The 12,349-nt window shown below is 38.8% G+C and overlaps 1 protein-coding gene across 1 annotated transcript in view; it reads left to right on the plus strand.

Moving 5' to 3' along the window:
- CCDC60 (coiled-coil domain containing 60) overlaps nucleotides 1-12,089 on the plus strand; it is a 57,734-nt gene extending 45,645 nt beyond the window's left edge. Inside the window, 8 exon segments of the mRNA XM_068412933.1 lie at nucleotides 821-912; nucleotides 2,752-2,980; nucleotides 4,218-4,278; nucleotides 6,685-6,783; nucleotides 7,221-7,343; nucleotides 10,354-10,380; nucleotides 10,382-10,541; nucleotides 11,991-12,089. Of these exon segments, the coding sequence (XP_068269034.1) occupies nucleotides 821-912; nucleotides 2,752-2,980; nucleotides 4,218-4,278; nucleotides 6,685-6,783; nucleotides 7,221-7,343; nucleotides 10,354-10,380; nucleotides 10,382-10,541; nucleotides 11,991-12,089 (890 nt within the window).
- Nucleotides 12,090-12,349: the final 260 nt, after the last annotated feature.

Consider the following 12,349-nt stretch of genomic DNA (forward strand, 5'->3'; position numbering starts at 1 on the left):
CAAGCCTCACAGATACAGGCTGACAGCGGAGTATAAATGTGTAAGGCTCTGGGTTCACTTCCACGTTCTGAAGTAGTGCAGTCCCTTGCTGTACACTTCCTTCTGCTCTCTGCTGCTGTCTCCAACCACCACTTCTCTCCTTCAATGTCATTTGAACTGATCTGCATACACACATACTTCATTACACAGTTACCATGGAAAATTAAGTTTACATTTAGATCACACAGTCTCCATCTGCACAAAACGAGAGTTTTTTAAATGTGGTGAAGGAAGCAAGCTTAGAACACTAATCTGCTTTGAAAAACCTTTGACTGATTAGGTGGGGACTGAATGATAAATGAGACTACCTCCGCAGTGAGCTGTTGTTATACCACAGCTGCAAGGACTGCAGCTTCCTCGTTTACCTTTGTCAGCATGATGTACATTTAAACTTTTGGACCAGTATAGGTCTTCATTTAGCCAATAGCAAGGAAAAATCAAACTTTTATGAACCTGCTGCCATTTCTATCCATGCAATCTTGCTATACTGGAGAAAATACTTCAGTACTTGCACAGAGGAAGTTGAGAGCGTAATCTGGCCCAGTACATACATGATAGTTCATAGAATGACTGTGCTTTTCTTAAGATCTTCTTCACTTGTGACTGTAACTTACTCATGGCTTATACACCTTGCATTTTCTTTCCATTTCTTGTAAACAAGGATATACATCATAGTAGTGGTCAGCCATCATTTACTCTCCACTTATTGCATTTCTTAAAAGAACTTATAATAAAATCAAGACTCTCAAAATGGAAAGCTCACTAAATTGTTTTCACTTAGGGACCCTGGTGGTTGTAAAAAAAACAATAAAAGAAATTGAAGAGGAAAAGTTAGCAACATACATGTGGGAGCACTTTATTACAAACACAAAGGTAACGTCATTGTTAATTTCTTCCTTGGGACCTAATCCAACTTCTCAAGCATTTGTTTTGTTGCTTAACTGAACTCCATGATGCCACATTTTATGCTCTGGATCTTGTGACTGTGGGCTACTTGTCTCTCTAGGTTTTGAAGAATAACAATTTGATACTAGGTAATAGGAAAAGCAGTATGTAGCTGATCGTAACTGTGGCTTGGTCTAAGTGGTAAGTACTGCTGTGGGAAGAATTAATTATTCATCTAAAAAATAACCAGTCTCTTGTTTGCTTTTGCCCCTGTTTTATGACCTAGAGTCACGTAGCAGTACTTGTTCACACAAATAGATCTGTTTCAGTCAAATGGGTATTTCAGACTAGTGTCCTGGACGCCTTATTCTAGTAAGTTCTAGTCATGATTTGTTTGGTTGCCTTTTTACACGAAATTTAAAGGTAAATTCGGAAACAAATGCCAAATGTTGAGGCCTTTAAAGAAGGCAGGATTCACTTGCCACGTTCAAAGGAGAGCCCAGGAAAGGAGGAAACAAGCAATTCAGATTAAAACCTTTTAAAAGAAAGTTAATACCTGAGAGGAAATTAAACACTAGAAATTTATCTGTAACACTTGGTAACTGTTTTATTATCTTTCTGAAACCACAGAAACACTTTTCTTTTTGAAACTACTGAATTGACTGGAGGAAAATGAAGGGAGAATGAGTGATGCTTAGGAGCATAACTAGGAGAGCTCAATAAAGAAACAGTGGGTTTCTCACTCTGTAGCATATCTTACATTTTGATCTTCAGCAGTTTGCTTGAGCTTTTAGTTCCTATAAGGCTAAATTAAACAAGTCTTACGAAGTGCTTTTAGAACCCCAGGTGAGGCACTCTTAGAAATATGAGCTGTTGTTACATGCAGACTATTTGCTCTTGTGATTTGTCAACACATGCAGCTCATACCCTCATGACATAATTAAAATGGTTCGATAGAAGATTACGATTTCTGTTGGGGAATAAGCACCAAAAGTTATGAAACTTTTAAAAGACAAAGATTGTGTTTTTATGCAAATCTTTTTCCTGCTGTTAGCAAACAGAGAGAGAGGGAAAGTCAGCAAGTCACAAAAATAACGGAGTTGTTTCTAAATAGGAGGCTTTCCAATTTTTCCATATGGTCTTACCAGTTCTCTAAAGTCAGGTCCAAATGAACATAAGCAGAAGAAACCAAAGTGCATGTCAGCCTTGATGTATCTTTTAGCATTTACATTGCTGAGAATTTTTTTTCTCCTTGAATTAATGACAATTTCCTTTCTGTCATGTATGCTAATATTACTTGAACACTGCTTTTCATATTTGATATGAAACTTCTAGTGGAAATATTTGGTTCCTTCAGGGGCACTTGCTTTATAATGCATATTGTTCTGATTATCAAACCTGCAGAATTCAGTCTGCTTTCAGACTTCAGTTTTACAGTCCTGACACAGGAAATTCATTTGCCAGGTTATTTGGTGTTGGGAGGAGACCTGAACATTCATCAAACCACTTTGACCTATTCTTCCCTGTACATGAGAAGGTTGCTCTGTTACCAACCCTCTCTGCAGCTGCAGTGTTACTTGTTTACAAATTAGCTTAATCTGTTGGCATTAATGCTATAGCAGAAGAGTATTGAAGAAAGATAACAAAATGAAGGAGGTCATACCCAAGAAATCACTAGCTTGTTTGAAGTCACTGGAGAAAAATCTATGCGATTACAGGAGGACCAGAAGGATTTAATACTGGAATTAGTTACAGAAATATGATTCTTTATTGCCAAATCACTATAGAAAACCCTTCCTTTCTATTCATTTTTTCTTCTATGTACAGAAACGCACCTGGAAAGCATGATACAGTCCACTTAGCAGGATGATAAACAAGACATCTACTCTAGGTATCTCTCAGCTTAGCGTTCAGTCATCTCCCCGTGGTCAAACCCCTCATGGTGGTGAAACTTCCACTGTACTTTGCTCTGAAGACAATGTCAAGATTAATGTAGCTTCATCTGATGTTATGAGTGAGTCAGCACAAGCTAAAGAACAACCACCTCTTTTCCCCCGTAAGTTGCTTTTCTTGACTGCCAGTATCAAATGGATTTGCTTTCAGTGTTGCTAGGGAGAACCTACGTCAAAGACACTGCTAGATGTACCAGTGTATTTCTTTTCAGGCATATGGAACTTTGTACAAGTCTCTCTGCTTCCTCCCTGTTAGCAAATTGGTTTAAAGACAATATAATCCCATGTGAATATTAAGTAAGAGTTTTAATTAATATTCAGTTACAGCAGTTGTATAATCAGACTGTCATCTACATCTATAAGGTCCAACAGGCAAACAGTGAAACTGTTCTCTGCCATAACCATGTGATCCACTGAATACGTATCTGTCTGACTTAGGGACTTCTGTTTAACTTAGGGGTTTTTTACTGTGTCTTCCTCCTACTCATACATCAGTGATTACCTGTGCTTGATAGACCTGACAGAATAGTTTGTTAGCTCTGCATTGTGTTTCAGTACAAAGCTAGGTAATCTTAAGCTTTTCCCTTCCTTCTAAGTAAAGCTGAACCAGAAAAGCACGTTAGCATATAGTACTGCTAATTACCTTTTAATTGATATTTATATTATCATTAGTAGGCTGACGACATGCTCTGCTAGACTCTAAATTACCACTCAGGAAGGAGCTCTTGGGGTCATTTGGGGATAGTTCTGTGAACGTTCAGTAGCTATCAAAAAGGCATGGAGAACCCTAAGAATGAAGTGGAAGACAAAGCAGAAAACATGTTATGCAAAAATACAGATGTTTTGTATGTGCTTCTTCAGTATGTGTGTGTGCAGATCGGTTCAAATGACATACGTTTTCTTCACGCTGAGAAGTAAAATGTGAGACCTGTATCTGAGAGATTAAACACTAACTGGATTTTATTCCCAAAGCTTTCCAGCCAGCAGTTTAGCTTTGAATTCTCAGTCAAAAATATACTTTTAAAAGAGCAGTTATAAATATTTGTGCAAAGGATCTTAATTATAAAACTTATGCCTGAATTTGGGGCTTTTCTTTGGGATTGATCCATGTCTTTTCAATTGATTTATCATTGTTAGATCCCTGCAAAACAGGTAAATATTAGTACCCCATTTCACAGGTGATTAACTAAGGCATAGAAATCAAGGTCAGGTGAAATTACTATGTTGTTCTTTGCTGGTTTTCTCTTTTCTAATTAACGTTTGACTAGCTCACAGCTATGGAGGTTAATATTTAAAAAATATTATGAATATAGACAAACTTTTGAGTATTTGTTTTTCCAGTTTCTCTAGCTCCAAGGAGAACTGGAACAGATTCTAATGCTACAAAATGGAGGGCAGAGAGGTATTGTGCCCTCTGCTCCTGTTGATCAGCTAAAAAGAGGAGTTATATCTTTGTGGTATTAGCCCTGGTTTGCTTTCTGTCATCCCTCTCCAAAATCTGCCAACAGGACTGCTTTCAGGACTGACTTTAGACAACTCAACTGATCTTGGAGAAAACATCAAATGCAGCCACTGCTTTGTGTAGCCCTTTTCCCCCAAAGCACCATTATCTGCAGAGTAGATGGCTTTTGGATATCCAGCTACTCAATCTGCCCAAGTGGTAACCATAAATAGAAAGGACTGGATTCTACCAAGAAGGATTCTGACACTGCACACCAAGAACAGATGAGATTTGTATGTACCCTTAGCTCAGTTTGAGCAGAGGCTCCCTGCCCATGTCCATGTCAGGTTCCAGACTCTGTGGGGTCAGCCTTTGTATTCAAACTGCTCCTCCACTCTAGAAGGTTCAGTGGTGTAGCCAGCGTCTTACAGGCTTACACTTTGAGACTAGTAAGGTCACAGTGGAGCCATCATTAGAAGCAGTCAGTGCTAGAACTTAGGAGATTCTGACTGGGACCTTGGCACTCTTGAAACTCACCTGGCCACAGCTAATAGAGGATCTTCAATACAAGCATGGTTCTTAAAACTTCAGCTCATTAGCTGGTGCCCAGCAACACGTTCCATCCATGTCTTACATTTATAAATTCACAGTATAATATTCAGATCTGTACTTTTAAGAAGTAGAAATAGTTTGTGCTGCTATTTAACACAGTCAACATTCAGCAATCATTTTCCATTATACCATATGTGGTGCTTCACAAAAATATAGGAAAAGGACCTTTTGAATTTGGGGTTTACAGCTTCAAGGTGTTGAGTGCTCAGTAAAATGTCACTTATTACCATGTAGGACATATTGAGTACCTCAGAGGATGACTTAGAATTTGACGGCTAACACTGGCATTTTTAATAACAAGTGTGACAATTGTTTTACTGCATGAGTGATTGGAGGGAATAACACAGAGAAGATGGCCACCTCAATGTCTCTCCAGGATTTGGGCAGAGAAGGAAAACAAAGATGTCAATAGTGAGTTAAATTGGCTTTCCAGGTATTCAAGGGAGAGGAGAATACACGCATTCACATTACAGGGGAAGGCAGAAAGGAAGTAAGGAGCGTTATTAGTGAGAGATCTGCTCAAAGGTGGGTAATCTGGAAACTGTAGCCAATGAAGGCTACAGGACATGTCTTAAGTTTTAGTGGATGCTGATAAGGAGACACAGAGAGGGAATTAGATACCTGTTGATGTTAAATGTATTAAATCCCATATGACATTTAAAAGAAGAATCGCAAAGTGATACGGTAGACTTAGACATTCAGAAGACTTGATAGTTATGCCAGTAGAATGCTAACAGCACAGTACCGGAACTGAAAATGGACTTTCCGCATAGTTTGTTAAAATCTACCTGTTTTTCTAATCCACCATTTTTATAAGCATCTAATGTAAAAAATATTTAATCTTTTCAACTTGCTGGGTTTTTTTCCACAGCTGAAAGAACAAAGCTTATGTTTTCAAAAGTGATTAATGAACTGGGTGCATTTGTATTTGGGTACCTATCTTGAAAACTCTTTAAAAAGCTGCTTTTTTTGAAGAAACTTTAATTTTTCAGGCCAGCGTATATGACTTCCTCTCTGCAATGAAGAGAGAAATGCACTATTGAGTTGGCATGCTTTTACAGAATTTTTTTTTATCAGCCTTACAGAAAGTCATCCAAGTAACACATGAAGATGTGTCAAAAGATGGGTATAACAAGAAGATAGGGTTAAGATGACTGGACTGCAGCGGTATGTTACCTGATGGGTTTCTGAATGACTAGGAGAAGCAACTCATCAGGACAGAGGTTATGCTTTTTTTTTTTTTTTTACCCCGATCAACTGAATTCATCATTCAGATGATTTTTTGGCACGGGTGGCAGAACAGCCCATTTTACTGCTGTGCAAGCAGTATGTATTTTCTGGAAAATACCCCATGAATCTTGCCTTTGCAAACGGAAGAGATCTTATGCTCCAGCAGCTTTGTAAAAAAAGCAATGTTCTATCATATTCCCGTAGAATTGTTTCTGTCTCTACCTTTGCATTTTTCAGTAGTCGCTCTATAACATTTCCAGCTAAGCGTACATTAGATGTGTTCCCTCATTACTCAGTTCTGCAGTGGTTGCCATAGCTATAAGATCAATGTGACAAACTACTCTTACAATTAGACTTTGCTGAAGCATGTTTTCCCTTGAGTTGAGGTCAAGAGAAATAAATTTTGTACCTCGATAGCTCTAGCAAGTCTGTAATATTAAGAATATTTTATCAGCACCTGTAGAATTTTTCACCTTCTGGAGAAGGCATATTGTGCACTCTTTTAAACCTTGTCGTGTCTTGCAGTTTGTTGCAAGTGGTTCAGAAGAATTACAGAGTAAACATGCCATTCATTAAGGACCAAGAGAGTGTAATATCAAGGAAGCAGAGGCCCAGAAGGCAGGGGTAAGGGTACAAATCTGTGTTTGAAGCACATTATATGCTATATAAACTCAGCGGTCTGTGTGGAAAGCATTTGGCATGCAAATATCAGGGAGCATTTTATTACGTGAGACCAGAGCAGGCCAGTGAAATCTTGAAGCACATTTAGTACATTTCAATGCAGTGTGAAGGCACTTTCCTGGAAGGCTGTGACTGGAATGAAAGATGGTAAAAATCCAAATTTGATATAATTTAAAATTTGTTGTTCATCAAATTCTTTCATAAATTTGATGAATTAAGAAAAACTGTAAATTATATTAAATTTGGATTTTTACTGAGAATAAGGAGATCTCAAAATTTGTGGGCTCACATCACTGTATGTTCTGAGCAACACGGGTGCTTACCACAAAATGGTTACCACAAGATGTTAATTTGAGTTTTCTGTGTTGTTTTAGTTGCAGCTGCCATATCAGCTCTTTCATTAAAAGCAGATCTAACTTGTGTGCCGATATGAGGCAAAAGTTCACAGCAGTACGTGAAGAAGCAGCTTGTTGGTTACATGATACGCTAGAGAGCCTTGACAGGTAGGAAGAGACTGTTTTCTCTATACTCTTAAAACACTAGACACCTTCTGACTAGATTTTAGGACTTGTCTTCAGGCCTTTTAAAGATGCATTTATGTGGCTTGACATTAAAATAAGAATATAGGGATGTTGACAGAAAGCTTTATGACTGTGTACAAAAAGTATATTACAGGTTAAATATTAACAGCAGTTGTTTTGGGATATTTCTGAATGACTTTTCTGGAAATAGTTTTGCTAAAAACATTGGATATATTTACTTTGGACGTCATAGTCCTTTTCACATGAAGACAGAATAATAAATTCAGGCCACATACAATCCTTATGGCTGTCTTGTGTATTCAGTTCGGAGATCACTGTATTTTTCTTTGTTACTTTGACTCTTCTCATAGTAACAGTTGCAATGTCCTCTCTCAAGGCCTTTTCCTACATCAGTGACATTTCTACCCAGTTGACCAGCCAAAGCCTGTCATCCTTTTCCTTTCACCCAGAAACATACATCTGTGATGTTTATGTGAATTCTTTTGTCTCAGTAAGCATCAGACCTGAGATCCTTCTCTACATTGCTGTTCTGAAGGGTGTTCTAGGCACAGTTTTCTTTCCCCCCTCTCACTTCTTCCTTTCTTCCATTCTTCTGTTCCATTTTATACTTAGATTTTTTTTTGTCTCCAGAGGTTTCCTTATCTGGAGCTGGCTCCTTGTTTTCTTCCCTGAGCAGCTGCTGTGACTGCATAAGGAACTAATCATTCCAGCATCCTGCAGTATGGAAGGACAAGTCAGATGGAAACTTACTACTTGAAGATGAGAGAGAGATTGTATAAATGTACATGGGTTAGATTCACAACTTCTTACTGAACTGAACATTCACAGTACTAAAACTGATGGCAAAGGAGACTTTGATTTTAGCTGTCCATCCATGTTAAAAAGAAAAATATTTCCCTGCCTTTTTTTATCAACTGCACATGGGTAATACTGCAACACTTACAAGGGCAAGTAGAGTAATCACCTAAATGCTTCTCAGTACAGCAATTCTGCAGATTACTAGTGTTTTATGTTTGAAAGGATATTAGCTGTATCCAGTGATCAGCTTCCAGATACACACCAGAAATAGCCTACCACAATACCTCAGCAAGCTCACAGCGCGTTCCCTACTAGCCTGTCCATGAGAAGTCCTTGGGCATGGGATTACAGAGTATGCAAACTGCATCGAATGCTTCTGGTTTTTTCTTCAGCCTGTCTTCTTTTGCTCTCCTTGCTAGTGAGCTTTCCATCCTTCATAATTTGAGATAATAAAACATTCATTTCTAATATCAGGTCTAAAATGCAGGTGGCCCAGGAACACATCAGTCGTGTTAATGAATAAACCTAGTCTTGGCCTATCTGGCAGAACTCTGGTTTTAATTGTCAAACATATATGCTCCAGCTTCTGGCATGTAAATAAGCCCTGAAACTGCAGTAGATGCGGTTTTGCTTTTATAATTCTGCTAGAAGAAGCCTTAATTTGGACAAAGCTGCATGAGTATAAAGGAGACTATACCAATATGACGTTTTACTTTTCCCCCATGCAAGAATGTTACTACAAGTCTGCTGTTCCTTCGTATGAAAATCGTGCTTCCACAGTGAGGAGGCTGTCTGGCTTTGACTGTGCCAGAGTAGTTAGATGAGCATGAGTTAGAGGCTTTCTATGCCAGGCCTGTTCTGTGAAGTGCTGTCCATGAGGGGTATGAAGAGTGAGAGAGACAAGGCTCGTGAACCCCTTCGTGGAGACACAATGTCATGACACAAACGGCTTTCACCACACCACTTGTTTCATTTACAATAGGGCTGTTTTTTCCCATACTCTTGCAAACACTGCCTTGCCAAGAAAGCTGAATCACAGCAGGAACACTTCACTAGTATATGCTGTCAGTCTAGTTGTCTTATCTCTCTCTTGAAGTGAGAAAAAAACAAAAATAATATAAAATATGAACAGTGCGATGTAAGAGTACGTTGAACGTAGCTTCCTTTCTCAAATGAAATATCTTAATGCATGGATGGGTTATAAAAGGCCTGTGTGTGACATGGTTACGGTAACCTGGGTTAATCTAGCCAGTGATAATAAGGAGTTGGCTATACAGCCATACCCATACTAGCAGTGTACTACTGAGTGTAGAACTGGCCCTAGTGAAAATGAGAACCTACGTGTTTCCTTTTTTACTGGTTTAAGGAGGAAATTCGTCACCCCTCTCCTGCTGTCCCATTAACACGTATCCTAAACTGGAGGGAGTCAGCACTTCCTGCTGATGTGCTGCCAAATCCTCAGCCCTTTGCAATGAAAGCCACAGCCCACCCCATCATGCACAGTCTAGAAAGGTTTGGGACGTCATTCTCCAGGACCGTCAAAGCAGCACTGTGGAATTTACACAGAACATTAAAAAAAAAAAAAGGCAGTCTTTTCATAAGTGTTATTTTTATTGTAATGTGTAATTCTCCTTTTGAATCTCTATATTCAGAGTGAAAACGGTAAAGACTGCATGTTACAGTGCACTTACATCAGTGAGATTTATGTCAGCACGTAGAGGCGAACGATGATAGCACAGGGAAAAGGGACAGTAAAGAGAATCAGAAAGTATGTCACATCGGGCACTGATTGCACAGGAAAATCTGTAGAGGCTAAACATAACAGAGAAAAGATGAAGTGGACAAATCTGTGGTAAAATGGAAACATTTGTTAGGATTTTATTATTTGCTTTCATACTCAAGTTTGTCATCCAAAATTTAAATGAACAATGAAGAAGCATCTATTTCAATGCCCTGGAAAGGGAATTGGTGCACAAGTCCAATAAAGTAAAGCGCTTCCGCATTATTCACTCGGAATTACACAGAGTGTTGCATTCCCTGAAGAGCCATTTTTAACGTGGAAGCTGTGGAGGTGGTGCAGTGGCAGAAAAGCCAGGCAAACCCAGAGTTATTAATCAGATATGCATTTGTTCCCATGGCTTCTCTTTTATTGCTGCTGTTCTTTCTGCTAAAGGTTTCCTGTATTGCTTGCCAGACTCCCAGTCTGTGAAGAGTGACCATTATGTACAGAAAATCTTAAAGAAACTGGAAAAATATGGCAAGGCTTCTGACTTGAAAATTCATCCAGACACCTTTCTTAAGGCTCTGGCTGATCTACAGGTGTGGGAGCTGTGTTCTCCAGAAATTGCTGCAGCTGTGGAGGTGAGATGAGTCCAGTTCTTGATTCTCTGTGTGATGAGGGTGGGGAGAGCAAGCACCTATGGGTGAAATTCATGCAGTGGAAAGTTACCAGATGAAATCACTTAGGATCTCACTAAATGAAGATGCTACTATTCACCTTTTACAAGGCACTTTGAACTCCTCAGAAGACAGACATTACGACAAGCATTGGATTATTAATCATTATAATTTTATTACTACGTAATTGTTGATTTATTTACTGCCACAGTGAAAGTGACATCTGTTATAAATTGTTGGGAGACTTGAAGAGAAACATTAATTTACTGTGCCCTGAAAAGGCCTGTCATTCCTAGTAGTTACATCCCTGAGCTATTCAAGTAATACGTCACTGATCCAGGAACTCTGCAGATATTTGTTTTGCTTCAGTAACATTAAACAAAACAATCTGCTTCTCAAGATCTTAAGTTGGGCTCACCTCTGGTAGTTCTAGAAGCCATTGGCAGAAAAGGACACAAGAAAGGGAAGAGAATATCTTTAGAATGTATACTGCTATGTAGTCTAACCAGGTAACTAAAAAAAAAGGCAATGATGCCACCTTGTGTTTTTTGTTCTCATGACAGTTATTTCCCCTAATCTACAAGACCAACAGAAATCTGAGAGGCTGCAGGTTACTGTGCATCTTACATATATCGAGTGTTATCATGCCTTACAAAGGCAAAGATTTAGCACCTGACATGTCGAGATCAGACTACCTGTATTTTCTTGATGTCTTATAGAAAGAGACATTTTGTCTTGTGCCCTGATTTGCATAGTCACTAATCAGAGAGATAACCTTGCCTTAATATTCAATATATATGTCTCTGTTGCTTGCTGTTCTTTTTAGATCTATTTCTTTGCTGTTGCCATTCTGTTCCCTTTGCATTTTTGATCCCTCATATTAGTGCAATAGTAATAGAGAAAAACATGTGAGCATAGCTGAATCTCCTATCTACTTATTTGTAAGTCTTTCAGAAGTAGCCACAGAGGAAGGAGGACCTTGGTGCTCCTTTTGACTGGAATAGATAAGAAAACTGTCGTATTTTAGGAGCAAGAAGAGCATCACTGAATATGACCTGGCTGATACTGATAGAGGTTCTAGATGAAGTTCTTATTTAGCTTCAAGTTGCTTTAATGTATGTACTGCAATGGTAGGTAGAAGACAGACACAAGTTTAAAACACAAAAACTTGAATTGGAAGGATTCAGGACATAAATTGCAATGAAGATTGTAGAGTTTTCCTTTTAATTCATTTTAGAGCATATCCAGCTGTTCTGAAAGTTGCATTAAAAATGTTTTGGTGATATAAAGCACTATATTAACTGTTTGCAGAAGCCATTACATTCGTTCTGTTGTCACGCATATTTTCCCACATGTTATCTCTCTCTTACACATAAATCAAAAGCTCAGGAAAGAACTTTTTTTCTGTTTCAGTTCATATGTGAAAGTATTGTGCAGATGCCAGAAGAGGATTTCAGTGAGTGGTTTCAGACGAGAGTAGCCCCCCTCAGTGCACAGTCCTCCACCTTTTAATCAAATGGCCAGATGAGATGGTTTTCCAGCTACAAACTGTCTTCAAGCAGAAAACTACTGCCTGTTGAGGTCTGCCTCAAGGAAGACTGGGGAAGGGAAGTTAACTTCAGGAAGTCCCACGGACCACTCTTGCACAACTGAAATTTGTCCCTCTACAGTGCTCCACTGGCTGTAATCGGCCATAGAAAATAAAAGCTAAATACTGTTGCTCCTTCCTGTATGATGTCTTGTATAACAAGCATCTACTCAGTATGGACATG

This window comes from Nyctibius grandis, chromosome 14 (genome assembly GCF_013368605.1).
Source record: "Nyctibius grandis isolate bNycGra1 chromosome 14, bNycGra1.pri, whole genome shotgun sequence".
NCBI classification, from domain to species: Eukaryota; Metazoa; Chordata; class Aves; order Nyctibiiformes; family Nyctibiidae; genus Nyctibius; species Nyctibius grandis.